The sequence below is a fragment of the Lycium ferocissimum genome, chromosome 2 (genome assembly GCF_029784015.1).
Source record: "Lycium ferocissimum isolate CSIRO_LF1 chromosome 2, AGI_CSIRO_Lferr_CH_V1, whole genome shotgun sequence".
NCBI lineage: Eukaryota > Viridiplantae > Streptophyta > Magnoliopsida > Solanales > Solanaceae > Lycium > Lycium ferocissimum.
In genome coordinates this window covers 70,382,958-70,399,664 of record NC_081343.1, presented here as the reverse complement: position 1 = coordinate 70,399,664, position 16,707 = coordinate 70,382,958, and the positions used below count along the sequence as shown (strand labels likewise).

Below are 16,707 nucleotides of genomic sequence, written 5' to 3'. Positions count from 1 at the left end.
AGTCAGATCCCTAATCCTCTCCCAAATTTCTTCTCCCGACAATTAATGTTGGTGGCAACGAATCATTATTAGTTCGAATTTTCATAAACACATCTTTATTTCTTTTGAACTCATGATTCATTGACAAGAAATGACGGTGATCGTCAAATCATGAATTCTTACCTTCATGTTTTAAAATGAATATTTTTTTTCCATCAGTCATCTACCAATGCAAGACAACTCATTAGTAGTCCACATCAATGCAATATGCTATCTGAAGCTTTATTTTGTTAATATATCATATATTGGGATACCTTCCCGCAACAATAATTTTAACTTATCTGATCAAAATATGCACATACATATCAATCAATTTTTTTGAATTATGTAAACCCCAAAAAATAATACTAAGTCAGAAATGTAGGTTAAAATATATTAAACCTTCCATTTAAGCTTGTTTTGTTTCTACTTTATTCATCATCACTGGTTAAGTAAGTCTAATATGTTGACCCACACATTTTTTTTTTCCATCGAAGGGATTAATCTGTCATTACTCTTATTTCAAAGGAGTGATATTATCCTTTTAAGAGAATTTTATATTGTATAACCGTCCATCAAAATAATAGCCAACAAATATATATTCTTTGTATATAATTGTAATATACCAAAATATACATATTTTATACATACATACATAAAGTATATTTTTGTGTATTTGCTAACCGCTGTAATTATATTTAGCTGAGTAGTCAAATATGTAAATAGACCTATTTCAAAGAGCCAAAATGAATATATACCCATTTTACATGGGCCGTTCATGATTTCATCACTGGAACCCAAACCAGTGTCACCTTTTTTTTTTTTTTTTTGTTTAAAAGAAAAAATAATAGAAACCGCCAAAAGCAGCTAAAAAGTTCAAATATACTTTCCCGCCTTGTTGAACAACTAGCTCGCGCCAAATCCAACATTAGTAAACTTCTCTTCAAAGCCGCTTTCATTTCATCTCTTGACAACACGAACAACTACTCTCGTTTACACGCGAGCTAGAAGCGGATCTAGAATTTTAATTTAAAGAGCCTATCGAGTACCATTTTTTTCTAGGTTTTCTCCTCATCGAAAACAGATTAGGGAATTTGCTGTAAATTAATGGATGGTTTCAAGCATCAGTCGTTTTTCCAAGATATCAAATCAAGAGAGCTTAATGGATACAGAGGTTTGTCCCAAAACGCTTCTCGATTAACACTACTTTTTTTTATTACTCCTTGCTTATTTTGGTTAATCTGATGATTTTTTTTTTCCAGTTAAAAGACGACCCTATATCAGTAATGAATCGTGTGATTTCAACCAAATTGGAGCTGTAGCAGTTGACCACAACGGATTCACGCCACCTCCTATGGCCCTATCTTTCTGCAAGGTTGGATCATCTTTATCTCTCATTATGTGTAGATAGGGTGAATTTTCTGAAAAGTTACCAATATGTACAGTTCCGCCAAACTTATTTACTGAAATATACAAAACCTATACGCTGATTATGTATATTATATGTATAAGTATGTATATTATATGTATAGATATAAAACACCTATACATTTGGTCATATTTTGTAAATTCGATCACCCAAAGGCATTGGGCCGTAATTTTACCTAATTCTTTTGTCTGAACTTGGCTTTTTTTTTTTTGTTTTTTTTGCAGACAAGTAAAAACTCACATATTGTTGCTGTGACTGATGAGGGTGGTTACCTTAGCTTGTTTAACACTCGGGTGCAATTTCCTTCTTCTTCCACTCACTTGCAAAATGCAGGTAAAATATCAACTTTATAGTTAAGATACTCTCAATTTAGCATTTCAAGGTATCTTTTATTGAGGTTTTCTGACGAGAATTTTGCAATTTATAGAAAAAGCTAAGATATCAGAGTGGGTTGCTCATGATAATGCCATATTTGATGTATGTTGGATCAAGGTACATTTCAGCTCCCTAGACTTCAGAAGCTATTTCATTAACCAAAGGTTGTTCTGTGTGTATCCAATATCGCGCGTAAATGAAATTTATGTTACTGAATAGACCAAATAGATCAGGCTAGGAGATGAAATTTTGAGGCATCTATTTCTTGGAGGTCCATTATGAGGGGCTTTTGCATAGGAAATATCTAATGGGGAAATATTTTAATGTTCAAACTAAGAACCAAAACATCTACACATGTTATTTTTGTGCATGAGTATAGCAGTAATATAGTCACAAGACTGGTGTATGTGTTTTATGCAAAATTACCTTTCTGGAATTGCTATCAAATTGACCTTCTTAAGTTTTTTTTTTTTTTTTCCAGAAAAAACATAACTGAAGATATTACTTTGGTTAAAAAGGCAATAAGCTCGTTTGACAACATAATAAGTGTTGAAGACCACTAGAATTGTATAATAGGTCCTCTTTCTAATATTGTTATGCGGGCAAAAGTTCATAATTGGAGTTTTATCATTAACCGTCAGTAAAGAATTTTCACTATTTGGCTCAAGGAAAATAATCCAGTAACACATAAGGGGCCTGTTGAGTGTTAAGATTATCTTGAGTAAATAAAGGTGTTCCATTTCTAACAATTTAATCTTTTAGATAAGGTGGTTCACACAACTCAACAAAGAGGAAGCTGTGGGAACCTATTTATGGGGTGAAATGTGTTAAATAAGTTTTTGACATTTTTAGTTTCTGTTTACTATTTTTTTTCCTCAAATCTTTTGGAAACACCTGCTCTTATTAAAGATGAGATTTGTTTGATTTTCTTTGCAGGAAGACACCAATATCTTAACAGCTTCAGGTGATCAAAGTGTGAGTTATATATTTTACTTCTGTTTTGTAGTAGCTAATTAGTTTTATTTGTCTCTCTCAAACCGTCCATGCACTCAAAGGACAAAGCCATGTTATCAACAGATTTTAAAATTAGTTACGCGATAACCTCTCTTTTGCATTATTAACAAATGTCATGCTGAACTCGAGCAGATAAAGGTATGGGATGCACAAGGAAAGCAATGTGTGAGATCACTAATGGGTCACACTGGGAGTGTAAAATCCATTTGCCCTCATCCTACAAATCATGGTAGGTTTGAGGTCTTCTATTTTTCTTTCTGGAGCAGTTGTTTTTCTCCTATAGTTTCTTTAGAAAAAAAGACATGATGTGCCTCATTTTGATGTGATTATATTTTTTCGTTTGATACAGATATTATTGTTTCTGGTTCTAGAGATGGCTCTTTTGCACTTTGGGACTTAAGGTGCTCTGACAGTAGCAGTGAAAACCTTTGCATACCGTAAGTACAGTGTTACTGTCACATGAGGATAGAATGGTGATTCAAATGTTATAATAAACTGGGACAACTATTTTCTTTTATCATCAGTAAAAACAAAGAATTAGAGTTTATCACATATGACCCTTTGAAGAACTTGTCTTCTCTGTTTAGGTCAATTGCCAGTGTACATGAGGCTCACATTTCTCCTTGTCAGAGGCGGACTAGACGTGGAAAGGTTAGTCCTATAATCATTACTTTAAAAGATTCAGCTCTCAATATTCCGATACAACCAATCTTATCCTTACTGGGCACAACTATTTCAGGCTTCCGCTGTGAGCATTACATCTATTCTTTACCTTAAAGATGAGGTTTCTATAGCTAGTGCCGGAGCAGTTGACAGGTGATTGAGAAAACTTGCCATGCTATTCAAATAAGCATGTAACTCAGGCAGGGATTTCATTGTGAGATTATGCAATACTCACTCCTTTTCTCCATAAATTTCAGCGTCATAAAGTTCTGGGATACAAGGAATCTCAAATGTCCTGTTATTCAGGCATGCCCTCATCCTGATGTGTCAGCTCAGAAGGTAATAATAAATGTTCCATTTCAGATGTGTGTATTCTAGAGTACTCAATTCCTTAGTGTCTTCAGTGTCTCTCAAAAACATACAACAATGTCCAATCTTGCTTAAGATGTACCTGGCTGCCACCATGTGGCTAGTGATGTTGAGTTTGGAGGCTGGGTTGTAATTCAGAGGGTCCAATTTGTTGAATATTCAGAAATCCCTCATGTGATACCAATTTTCTCTCTTGTTTTCAGGCACAACGATATCACGGAGTATCTAGTTTGTCTCAAGACTTAAATGGAGCTTTTCTTTCTGCATCATGCATGGACAGCAGGTATTCCAACTCTTTGATGAACGTATTTCAGCCTGGTTTATGTTTTCTTTTTCTACAGTATAACATACCCTGCATTGTAATGCTGGTTGAAAACTCAGGGATTTCTAGATTATGTGTGGCCAACGCATTCTCAAGAAAAACAATGTCACTAGTTTCACCATATACGAAAACCTATAGAAATTTCCTTTACTATGCACAATGTCTGATACTTTTCTCTCGCTTTTGCTGTTTCTTTCAGGATCTACCTCTATAATGTACTTCAGGCAGACAAAGGACCTGTTAAAACTTTCAAAGGATGCAAAATAGAATCATTTTTTGTCAAGGTGAGTGCTATTCTCGATTTCTGCTTCTTGTGACGTGGATACATTCCTTGCAAGTTGCAACCAAGTGATAAATGCCTTGATTTTGATATAATCGCAGTCAGCGATAAGTCCTGATGCAGCTCATATTCTCAGTGGTTCCAGTGATGGAAATGCCTACGTATGGCAGGTAAGTTTTTCAACTATAGAAGCTTCTCACTGGAGTTTTCTCTATGTGGTGTTAACTCATCAGCTCAATGAATCAGGTAAACAAGCCTCTTGAAGATCCAATCATGTTGAAAGGCCATGATGGAGAAGTTACAGCACTGGATTGGTAAGTTTGCTCAATACTATAGATTCTACCCTGGTGTGCCTAATCAAATCTAAACCTAACTTTTCAAAACTCAACTGTTGCAGGTGCACATCAGAAACAGGCAAAGTTGCTACCTCATCAGATGATTTCACAGTAAGTTGTTGAGAAATATAGCATGTCTCCATGATCGAACTGTTGGATAAATGAACTAGGTTCATCCAAGTACATGAATTTACTTATTTCATGAATCATAAAACTTAATACATTAGTCTTAAGATGCATGCCTTTTTTTATTCACGAATTAGGGTATAGAGAAAAGTTTAGAATAAAATTGAGGTATGTGTAACAAATTAGGTATTTGTTAGAAAAATATTTAAGCCAAATCTGAAGAAGCAAAGAACAATATTTTTCCAAAATGGAGTGCTCATCGTCTCCAGAGTTTATGGCATTTGGTATTAAAGCCAATTTTCTTGAGGTACCAATGAGATTTTGGAATTCTTGAAGGCCAAGAGGTTTCCTATCAAACATTTTCTTGCAAGATTTTGCGATTCTTGTTCTTTTTTTTTTCTTTTCTTTTTTGAAGTTTGGCCTTGCTTGTTTTAGGAAAATTTTAATGTGTTATTCTATCGAATCTGTGCCAGGTACGCTTTTGGAACATTCACAGCAGCTGTTACTCAAACACAAGATCTCCATCATCCATTCGAAGGAGAGTAACAGCACTTTCATGTATGCAACGTCGGAAGCTGTTTTCATCTGATGAAAAACCAGCAAGCATCAAGAATGACACTGCTGGATGTGACTCAAACTTGACATGTCATCAAGACTTGCCTGATCCTATTACAGTCCCTGAAATGAGTACCCCAGTATCAAAGAAGAGAAAACCTTTAGCAGTTTTTGAACCTCAAGAGAACATTGAGAAAACCCCAGAAGCTGCAAAGAGAAGCCCTTCTTCTGTTCTGAATCCTCCTTCCTCTTTGAGGAAGACAATCAGAGATTACTTTGCAGTCACTCCTTCAGGCCTACACAGTAAATGACAACCTCTAGTTTGAAGAATGTAGCTTTCTGCTTATACATAAGAAACAGGTTCAGATATACGCTTCATCAAGGAATATGGGGTGATAAAAATGGCAAAGATTCTTGATAAGTAGTTCCAAGTTTTGCATCATATACATTTTTTATAGCCAAGAGCAAAGCGGAATTCATTACGAAAAGAACCAAAAAAATTACTGTAAATAGAGTGAATTGCTTTATGTAAAGATATTTTGGTCTTTTGATCTCTAATGGGATTAGTTCTCAGCTTGGGTTAGAGGTGGCAAAATAACTCTTTTTTTAGTAATTGCTAGCTTGCCTAGGTTAGAATGAGTTGTGGGATAAGACTTGTTTGTAATCTGGATTAGTGCAACTTGATAAATCAAAATGCAACTCAAACGGGAACATAAAAATTCAAATTTGCAGAAGGGGAGGTTGGACCAAATTGGCATATCGTATAAGAGATGTGTACTGGTATCATTAAACTATAAGCCTTGGTAACCATCTTGTTTATTGTTTGTTTATATTCCCCGACAATAATCATGTACATATTTCTTTTGATTTTTCTTATTACATTGCTGATCAAGGAAGGGAATTGAACCAACACATATAATTGTACATGTACATAAGAGATTCCTATAGGTATCACTAAACTGTAAGCCGTGGTAGTCATCTGTTGTATTACTATTTGTTTGTGCACTGTTTTGGAAAAGGAGTTCCACTAGGACAAAAGGCAAAAAAGACGGAAGAAAAATAGAGAAAGGACAAGTGAAAGGGAAGGGGGTGAAAGCTACGGATGGTTTGGTAGTCGTACTAGTCCAAACAGAAGTAACTGGAGAGGGGCCTTTAACTTGTCAAATCAATCAAACAATTTTTTCCGCGGATTGCCCTTCTTTTGGGGTGGTCTTTAAATTTTGTCCCTCATATTTGTGGTCTTTAAATTATGCTTCTCATATCTTCGCATTGTAATTCTGAGCGTTCACACAGAAATCATGAGGTTCTGAGTTCGAACCCCCGCTCAAGCATAAATTAAAAAAAAAAATTACAAGGCAAGGTTTGGGTCGCGTGTATGCCGGATCCGGCATACACTTGTTAAGGAATTGCCAAATTTATGCCGGACACGGCATACTCATGCCTTATGGGCGAGCCGGGCATAAGTATGCTTAGTCCCAGATAACTTTAATTCCTTAACAAGTTTATGCCAGTGGGGGCATACTTTTAATGGGCAAACTTTTATGTCGGACCCGGCATACTTAGGCCAAGTCTGCCCATGAGGCATAAGTATACCGGATCGGCATAACTTTGGTAATTCCTTCACAAAGTGTATGCCGGTGAGGGCATAGCGAAATTTAAACTCTGCCTTGCAATTTTTTTTAAAATTTTTTTGACTGTGTGGGGGTTTGAACCTGGAGCCCATGGGTTTTTAGTAAGATAAAATTTAAAGATTTCAAATATGAGGGGCAAAATTTAAAGACCACCCCAAAAGAAGGGCAATTCTGTGAATTGCCCTCAATCAAATGTGATATTTTAGTTTGGGCTGCAGTTCTTCCATTTTTTTGCGCGGATTGCCCTTCTTTTGGGGTGGTCTTTAAATTTTACCCTGCATATTTGTGTCTTTAAATTATGCCTCATAATATTCTTGGTCTTTAATTTTTGCCTTTCGCATTGCAACTTTGAGCTTTCACGCAGAAATCATGAGGTTCTGAGTTTGAAACCCTGCTCAAGCATAAATTTTAAAAAAAATTTACAAGGCGAGTTTGGGTCGCGTGTATGCGGACCCGACATACTCTTGTTAGGGAATTACATGCGGACCGGCATACTCGTACCTTATGGGCGGACTTGGCATAAGTATGCGGGTCGGTATAACTTTGATAATTCATTCGTAAGTTTATGCGGTGGGGCATATCACAATGGGCAAACTTTTATGCGGACCGGCATAAACTTGTGAAGGAATTATCAAAGTTATGCCGACCGGCATACTTATGCCAAGTCTGCCCGCAAGAGCATAAGTATGCGGGTCATGACTTTAATTCTTCCATAATTTATCTTAGGTGGGGGCATACTTTTAATGGGCAAACTTTTATGCGGACCGGCATAAACTTGTGAAAAATTATCAAAGTTATGCGGACCGTATACTTATGCCAAGTCTACCCATAAGGCATAAGTATCTTACGATCCGTATGCTTTAGTAATTCTTTCACGGTATCTTTGGTGGGGCATAAACGAAATTTAAACTACGCATGCGAATTTTTTTTTAAAATTTTATTGTGTGTGGGTTCGAACCCTGGAACCTATGGATTTTAGCCAAAGGGCAAAATTTAAAGATTTCAAATATAAGGGGCAAAATTTAAAGACCATCCCCAAAGAAGGGCAATTCTGCGAATTGCCCCAGTTCTTCACTGGAGCATTTTGAAGTCCAAGTCCAGATAAGGGCCGTTGTTTGGGCCCACTTAAGGTAGAAAAATTTCATTAATTCCGTTGTCTCACACGCTGGGGGCAACTTGCAGGATTGGCCTTTGCTGGTAGTGGTCTTTAATTTTTATCCCTCAAAAATTAAAAATCACCCCAAATGAAGGCCAATCCGCTAAAAAAAAATAAAAAATGACACGCTGGTCCCCTTGTTGAGTCCATTGACTAAGGTCAACCGCGCATGCAGGGCGGAGCAAGTGGGCGGAAGAGGGTTCTCGATCAGGCAAAAAATTACACTATATATATAAGATCAATTTTTTTTTGATATACATTTTAGTAGATGTTAAATCTCCTTGGCTTTTTCGCGTGTAAAACCCTTTTGGTGAAATTATGGCTATTCCACTGCATGCATGCCCTTTGCTTGGAGAGGGAATTTCACCCATGGACGTGGGCGGAAGGTGTTGAACCTCTTCATAGAAAAATATTATATATATATATATATAAGGTTAGAATTACTTTTTACGTATATATAATAGATATTGAATCTTCTTGGCTTCTCAATATATTTATTTCTTTATATTTTAATTTTTCTTTAGTGAAAATCCTGGCTCTGTCACTGCCTATTGTTATGAAATAATGCAACAGAACTCAAGAGACATCATTATCCAATATACGAGAAAGGATTCAAGGTCTTTGATATTGGTGTCGTTCTAAAAGTATCTCGTAAAGAATAAAACAAAAAGAAATTAAAATTTAATTATTTTCTAAATAAGAAAACATGACACTATTCTTATCACCTGAATTGGACAAGGGGATCTTTGGGCGGTTAGTAGGGGCCTCTCTAAACAGGAGAAATTGGGCGAAGGATGTGACGGATTCTTGAATGTTCAAATACTTAAAGACCTTTCATTTCTTTTTTGTGGTTACACTTTTGCTTTATATCGTAAAGGCAGGGGGTCGCCTTTCTGTTGTTTATATTACCTGCGCGTGCGCCTAAATTTCCTTTTTGCATGAAATAGAGCGATACATCGCATATTTTGATTGTCAATCAATTAATTTTTTTGCGTTTTAGATAATAAACTGGGTAATATCTTCCTAGGTATTCCCCCACTATAGATATATATATAGCATCATCCATTTCTTCTCTTTTACGGTTTAACTTTGGTTTAACCATATATACTCAAAATTTACTACAACAACAACAACCAGTGTAATCCCATTAGTGGGGTTTGGGGAAGATGGGGTGTACGCAAACCTTACCCCTATCTTTGTGGGGTAAAGATTAAAAAGACTATTTTTAATAGACCTTCGGCTCAATAAAAACGTTTATCAAAACATGTTTTAAGGAGGTAAATATTGCTCCATGTGGACCTATGGTTGCATGGTGATTTAATTTTATGAGGCATTACTACTACAGACTAGAGAGTACTTTATATGAAATGCATTTATTCAAAAGGGGGACAAGAATTACAATGTCCCTGCTTGGAATAGTTGTCTGTGTTCACATAATTCTCGGTTCTGCTCACATGGAAGAACAATATTTTTCCGGACCCTATAAGAGTAGGCAACTGTATAGGTTACTGTTATTGCTAGACCAGGACAATGGCGATATTGTACATTATTTAATTGAAGATGTCAAAATGTTCACAAGCACCATCCACAGATTAGTATGGTAAAAGATCCCCATCAGAGTAGTCAGAAATTTTACGAGTTGTTTTTTGAAAATATGCAATTCACTTGAGAAGACATATACTGTCAAAGGGTAATTAAAATTGAAAGGTGGTTGATGGTTGAATCAATTGCCACAACATTTTTAGTAAATATGGTTTCGTTTTCCCTCTTTGTTTTGCAGACAAACTTAATCGCGTTTTAAGAGAGTAGCTTGTAATAAAGCACGTATATAACAAGCAGTTTCTTGAAGAAATGTGCAATCAAATAATTAAATAATTTGCAAGCAATTTCTTTTCTTTTATAAAATAGAAAATTAATGCAATTTTACATCAATTATAAGAGAAATAAAATTACCTGCTGTCCTCCAAATTCGTTCTCTACAGTACTTGATAATTTGCATTTCTATTATTTTATTCATGACACTTGCATCACAGTACGATTTTACATAGCAGCATAAAAAGATGCCTAATTAAGCCCATTGAAACAACTACTCTAAAAGGGATGAAGAAATTTTACTTGTTATTGCCACCAGCGAGTTGATTATTTAATTAGGTTACAGTATAATAATAAAAATACTGTAATTTGGTTACAAGAACAGATGTTTAAAATAAGAAACAATTTCCTTTTCAGACCATTTAAGTGTACAAGATTCTGACGGCTAGCCTTGAACTTTGCGAGCAACGGACCACTGCAGTAATCCTTAGTGATAACTAGGACGTCTTCTCTATAATTGTTTAAAGCAAAACCAATCATAAACATTTTTTTTTCCTAATCCGTGTCCGATATTTTATTGGGGACCTATTAAATTTGGCTTCGCGCTGAAAAGGATATATTCGATAAAACGCTCTCTAACAAAAGCGACTTTATATATACTTAGATTTAAATCCGAAATCTCTAATTAAAAATAAAAGAGTATTTATCTCTCCACCACGACCTTTATTAATAATCACAAACATCTTTTGCATTTACACTTCTTCCTTCCCCTCTTCTTTCTTCCAACTTAAATGACATCAGGAATAGAAAGACAGGAACCCACCAGGGTTATATATAACCTCTTTCAATTAATCAAACTAATAGCTATATTTTGGAGGTTTAATTAGGACATGTGGACGATGTCAGAGTTAGAACTTACTATACTGACAACTGAAAGAAGTTTAACAGAATCAGTTTAATTTAATTAATTATAGCAAGTTATTTCAGGTTATCGTTTTAGACTCGTCATAAAAGCTTACATATTATTGTATGTCACTTAACCTGATGGTATATGAACTTAAGCTCTATATAAAATGTCCAAAGCAATGATTGCCACATAAAACTTTGAACAATACCCAAATCACGACCATATATATAATTCAGTTTTTGTACAATACAGATGCACTTAATTGCCCATTCAAAACGGAGCAATAATAATGATCACCAAGTAATTAATTACCAATAGCTATATATAGCATCACACAAACAATTAGTAAATATCATTGGGACATTTCACATGCTACTATCATCATCTGCCTCAGGGTTGTGATTACCTGAAATGGTATTGTCCCATGTATAACTTGGAATACAAAACCCATAATTAGTTTGATCAATTCCAGTAGTTCCTCCAGCAGAACCCATTGATCTTCTCTCATAATTCAAATTCCTTTGTTGATTCACCATTTGACTATTATACGCATATGAACTATTAACTTCACGATTGGCATATCGCATTAAATCAGCATTCGTAGCATCGAGTTCTTTCTGAAGGCCTATAACTTGTCTTTGTAGAACTGAGATGGCTCCAACACAGCCATAAACTGGATCTTTCATACGTGCTTCAGCTTCATAAGCAAGAGAATTAACTGCGTCTTCTCTCTGGTGAGGTTGAATTTCGTTGAGGAGTTTACTTACGTTGCTAGCACCAAATATTTTGTGTACGTTGGCGAATTTTGTTGGTTCTTCTGGAGGAAAATAGGGAGCAAAAATGCAACCTGGCAAACATTTTCTTCTCAAGAATTTGCAAGCTGCACATGGGGGATTAGAATAGCTGCTGGAAGAAGCCATTTAATTGGTTGCTTCTGAACACTTTCCTGCTAATGAAACAATTTTGTGTGACTTTAATTTGTACTTAAAGTATCATCTTAGTTAATACTGTTTACACCTTGACTCTCTCTCTCTCTCTCTCTCTCTCTCTCTCTCTCTCTCTCTCTCTCTCTATGATATATATATATATATATATATATATATATTATCCGTGGTAATTAAGGTGAGTCCTCAAGGACAAGTGATAAGAAATCATGACACTAATTAATCTAAGGATTTTAGGATGAGGGACTGCAGAAATGTGTTTCATATGATCACAGCATACGCATAACAGTGGAGCAAAAGTCCAATGAACAATTTGTCCAACCAAATACTGCCAAGCAGTTGTCTAATAATTTTTCTAGCACCCAATTTCTTGTATGTTTGGGACGACCAATTCTCCACCTTTTTCCTGCTCCAGGTTACCTAGTTTGTAACTGTGAAGAAAAAATGAATAGCTAAAATTGACTAAAGTTTAAGGGACACTGACAGTTTTTTTAATGTGAAAAATCCTTGACAGAGAAGTCAAATCTGTTATACTCATTAATAAATATGGAGCAAATTAGCAAAAGCCTCAAATGATCATAGCCATGAACCTAATAAGAAACTCTCCTTCGAGTCTAATCACATGGCCCTTTATTTGGACAAATGAAACACAAGGAAACTTTAATCTGGCTGGATAAGAAATATGATCATGCTCAGTAATCTTGATTGCTCAATTTACTAAAACACACTGTCACACTAATAATGGGATATTGAATATTCATAAAGGTAGTGCCAAAATTCTTTGAACTTACTGTGATCTACTTGATTATTATCCCCTTACCGATTACTACAACTATATATGTACATGACCTAATATCATGAGTGACAGTTTATTTAATTTCCATCAAAACAGTAGCATATATTGGAAACTTACTGTGCTACCTTTTAAAGGGTATCCGACATTCCACCTGCAAAGTTCCGGGAAACATGTCTTTTACATCAAACCAACATGAAAAAACCTAACAAAAAGTCACACTAATGTAATTTCATATCATTGTCCTTCAAAAAGATGTTGTCAATATACACATCCTTGAAAAAAAAAAAAGCTATCAAGAAACTGCTACTTGCTAACAGATCTAAACGTTCAAGGGAATTTTATAGGGTTGTCAGCCCTATAAATTGAAGATACTAAAATAAAGTGTAAAAGGGTTTCTTTTCATATACAGAATATACCTTAATTTTCCTTTCGGTAGTGCAAAGTCTTTCAAGCTATGTACCTTGATTCTCGTAAGAGCATATGGCAGCTATTAGAGTTTGAATTTTTTTCTTTTGTAGAGAGAAAATTAAACCCTAGAAGGAGGAGACAGATAGCAGGTAAGCCTGCAAATACAGTGACTAAAAAGTATGAGGAGAGAGAGAAAAAAGAAGAGAAGGCAATAAGCACGAATGGGAGATGGAAAGCTATAGCGGAAGTTAGTAAAAGGAACCAAAGGGACTAAGCACATTAAATAAGGGCTTCAATAATTTATTACTAGCAAATTAATGGTGACTGATGACATTCCGTTTTTAGTGTTTCCAAATCAAATAAAAATAATTCGACACATCTTATTTGGCACAACGGCGCTTTACTAAATTTACCATATTGACAAAACTGATTTAAGTTATGATGGATGTGTGCAGAAATTTAATTTACATATTATTTGGGGTATATATTAATGACACTTATTTGTGAACAATCACTTGAAGTTTTTCTTTTGAACCAAAAGAAAATTGTAAGCAGCTATTTTGAACATTTACTTATAGTTGTTTCGTAAACACAAAAAAAAAAAAAAAAAAAAATGTAATGAGTTATTGTCACGCCATTGCTTTTTATGTTAACTCTAGTTATATTAACCTCATTCATGTAAACTTAAAACCATTTTTGAGTTTCTTAAGTTATATGCATCAATATTAATATAGAAAACATTTAAAAATCAGTATCTGTAGGATAAAGATTAATTGATAACTTGTACGTATAACTAATTAACTTATATTATCAATATATAAATAGACAAAATAATTCCTTCCTAAATGTATAGGAAGGCGCGGAAAAAGTGTATAGGAACGCTTTTGACATGTCGTATTTTATAGTTTAATCATAGTCAATTATTTCATGCGGTTTTTTGCATATAATTGTTCCATTGTTTCTCTTCTTTTGATCTTTTGGATTGATTAGTTTCATTAATGTATTTGTCTGTTAATTGCAGGAATTTTAACTTTCATTTCTTTGCATATTCTTGATATTCTACGGGAATACAACAAAATCTAGCTAAATTTAATCCACCGTGTCGGCGTCACGTGTACATGCACGGTAAAAATTAGCAATTGCCAACTTCTTATTTTTTCCCCCACTCCCTACCAGTTTATTATTTGAGGACCTTTTTCACACGCCAGTTTATTAGAAGTCGATGGGCGATGGCCATATTTTAATTTGGACATTTTGCACCTGTGATTCACAGTTGCCTCAATATTCGCCACTTTGCTGTTTTTATTTTTATCGGCAAGTGCTTTCATGCTATTTGCATGTGAGACCCCAAGGCCTTGTAACTTTAATGTTACTTAATTAACCATCTACCTCGTGTCTGAAATACAAGATTTAATAACGCCATGACTTAATTTTTAGTGGAAGTCAAAATATAATGTTATTTTTTTCATCTGTTCAAATTTTAGTGGACACAATTATTCGATACTTGTATTGGTGAAATAAAAAACTACTCGTAAAATTAATCAAAATGAACAAGAACGAATCCAAACACCGCGATTATAAAGAAATTGTATGACTTAATAATTGATGATGACAATATGGGAAAGTTCAACTCTCCCCACTCCACCGTTTATTAAGGATGTGGTGCGCCAGTGGATGAGGTCGATGGCCATATTTTAATTTGGACATTTTGCATCTGATTCACAGTTGCCTCAATATTCACCACTTTGGTATTTTTATTTCTATCGGGTATGGAAAAATCCTTGATAGTGTGCGCTTTCCCCCGAATGGAGCCAAAATGACAAGAACGAATCCAAACACCGCAAATCTAGATATAGTCGAGTTCAACTCTCGCCACCAAAGGATGTGGTGCGATGCGGGAACCTCGGTTCGAGCTGCGGGTAGGACACCGAGTGCGAAACCAAAAAAAAAAAAAAAAAAAAAAAAAAAGTTCAACTGTCAGTTATTGTCATACATATAGCCACATACCTTTGAGCTTTTGGCATGTCGTTATTTTATTATTAGCCAGACACATGGAGTCTATGCTTTGACAATTGTACAGGAAAAGGAAGGAGGAAAAACTCTTCATGTCATTAAATATGAAAAGAAAATCATCATTTCTTATTTTTTGAAAAAATATAAATATTGGGTGCATGTTCTATATATATGAACTGACACTTTACAATAGTGAATACTTTACAGTTTACACCTTTTTATTTTTGGGAAACATTAAAATATACTACTCCTTTTGTTTTTGCTTACCACAAAAGAAAAAATCTCCCGTAATTGAAAGAAGCAAATATTCTAGTAGGTCAAAGTTCCATATAAAAGCCCCCACCTACCAAATGTACAATATCCCACGCAGATATTCCTCAATTACTATATTATTGATGCACTCAACTCACTGTGTCTCTGAAGAAAAAGAAAATAATTTGAAATCCCTGAAAACATCACTATTTGCCTTTATTATTGAAGTCCCATAGCAACAGTAACTATATCTTTGTAAACAATAATGGAATACTGAAAGAAAATCTCGTTGAGAGGATGGATAATTTGCCATACTGTTTCTCATGCTTCATGTCTTCGTCATTCTTTTTGCTCTTTTTACACTTTCTATTTGAGATAAAAAAATAAAAAAGAAAGAATTTCCCCCGTCTTTCTTTTGTCTCTCAACATGTACTACTTAGACAAGTAATTACTTCACGTTATCAGTCGTTGTTAGAAATTTGTTTCAGGTAGTAAATGTTGTGTTTTAAATCTATGATAAATAAATATATTTGTACCTATTTTTCGTAGTTTAAATTTCTTTTAGAAAAGGTGGATCAAACAAATGTTACAAATCTTTATGATATTTGAGGAACGAGAGATTTTGAACTTTAGTTTTACCCCAATTTATCTACAAAATACTTTCACATACTTGAACATTTAGAAAGGAAAGTTGTAATATATAGATAGACACATAAAATTGATCTAAAATATCGATCAATTAAATACCTTAACTAACTACATGACTAGTTAGACATCTCTTTTTGACAAAAGCATGTCTCTTAGCTAGATCTCTCGTGTTGACATGCAAAATGTATTTTCTTATATTACACTCAAATTATCTCCTTCCTTTTTGTTTTTCAAAATCAACACGTGAACCCTGTAGCCTTGAAATGTCGGAGTAACGGATATATAAATATAATTCCCACAGCATTTTTACCACGATCCATGCAATTTGGACCATAATTAGCTATGTGCGTTGAGTCCACAAATGTATATTTATTATTGGTTCATACTGTTTAAATCATAGTGTTTTTAGAACCACATACGATCATATATATGCAAGAATCCCCTGAACGTATAGTTCACCCAAGAAATCGTAGGTGACCTGGACCTGCCCCTCTTTTTACAGCTGGACTGTGAAAATGTTCCTTTCTACAAATGTAGAAATGATCGTTCTCTCTTTCGGGATCACTTCGTATGTATCTGTTTAAACTTAAAATTTAGTTATTTCATCTCAATGTTGTCATCAAATCATGTGAAATTTAGTTGGTCTGGTACTAA

The 16,707-nt window shown here is 34.7% G+C and overlaps 2 protein-coding genes across 8 annotated transcripts; one reads left to right on the top strand and one right to left on the bottom strand.

Annotated features, from left to right (window-relative positions):
- Positions 1–930: 930 nt before the first annotated feature.
- Positions 931–6,044, top strand: LOC132047234 (uncharacterized). Its single transcript, XM_059438208.1, has 16 exons — positions 931–1,192; positions 1,281–1,393; positions 1,672–1,780; positions 1,875–1,939; positions 2,759–2,797; positions 2,969–3,065; positions 3,186–3,273; positions 3,424–3,487; positions 3,576–3,652; positions 3,757–3,838; positions 4,072–4,151; positions 4,390–4,474; positions 4,572–4,640; positions 4,717–4,784; positions 4,868–4,916; positions 5,405–6,044. The coding sequence occupies exons 1-16, from the start codon at positions 1,126–1,128 to the stop codon at positions 5,795–5,797; spliced, it is 1,545 nt and encodes a 514-aa protein (XP_059294191.1). The 5' UTR covers positions 931–1,125; the 3' UTR covers positions 5,798–6,044.
- A 5,152-nt stretch (positions 6,045–11,196) lies between these two features.
- On the bottom strand, positions 11,197–13,417 carry LOC132047235 (LOB domain-containing protein 25). Of its 7 annotated transcripts, none has more exons than XM_059438213.1 (3): positions 13,149–13,398; positions 12,850–12,934; positions 11,197–11,941 (listed from the first exon to the last, which is right to left on the bottom strand). In XM_059438213.1, exon 3 carries the CDS (start codon positions 11,910–11,912, stop codon positions 11,358–11,360), a length of 555 nt encoding a protein of 184 aa, XP_059294196.1. In that variant the 5' UTR covers positions 11,913–11,941; positions 12,850–12,934; positions 13,149–13,398; the 3' UTR covers positions 11,197–11,357. The 7 variants fall into 7 exon arrangements, 6 of the variants coding, with proteins under 6 accessions (XP_059294196.1, XP_059294195.1, XP_059294193.1 ...); XM_059438212.1 differs by having other exon boundaries at positions 11,197–11,938; XM_059438210.1 differs by having other exon boundaries at positions 12,850–12,883.
- Between the last annotated feature and the right edge of the window lie 3,290 nt (positions 13,418–16,707).

Excerpts from the sequence above, each read along its gene's own strand:
- LOC132047234 (XM_059438208.1), top strand. The coding sequence starts at position 1,126 with ATGGATGGTTTCAAGCATCAGTCGTTTTTCCAAGATATCAAATCAAGA. Across the intron at positions 1,940-2,758 it reads TTGATGTATGTTGGATCAAG|GAAGACACCAATATCTTAAC; the intron begins GTACATTTCAGC and ends TTTTCTTTGCAG. Across the intron at positions 3,839-4,071 it reads CTGATGTGTCAGCTCAGAAG|GCACAACGATATCACGGAGT; the intron begins GTAATAATAAAT and ends TCTTGTTTTCAG.
- LOC132047235 (XM_059438214.1), bottom strand. The coding sequence starts at position 11,912 with ATGGCTTCTTCCAGCAGCTATTCTAATCCCCCATGTGCAGCTTGCAAA.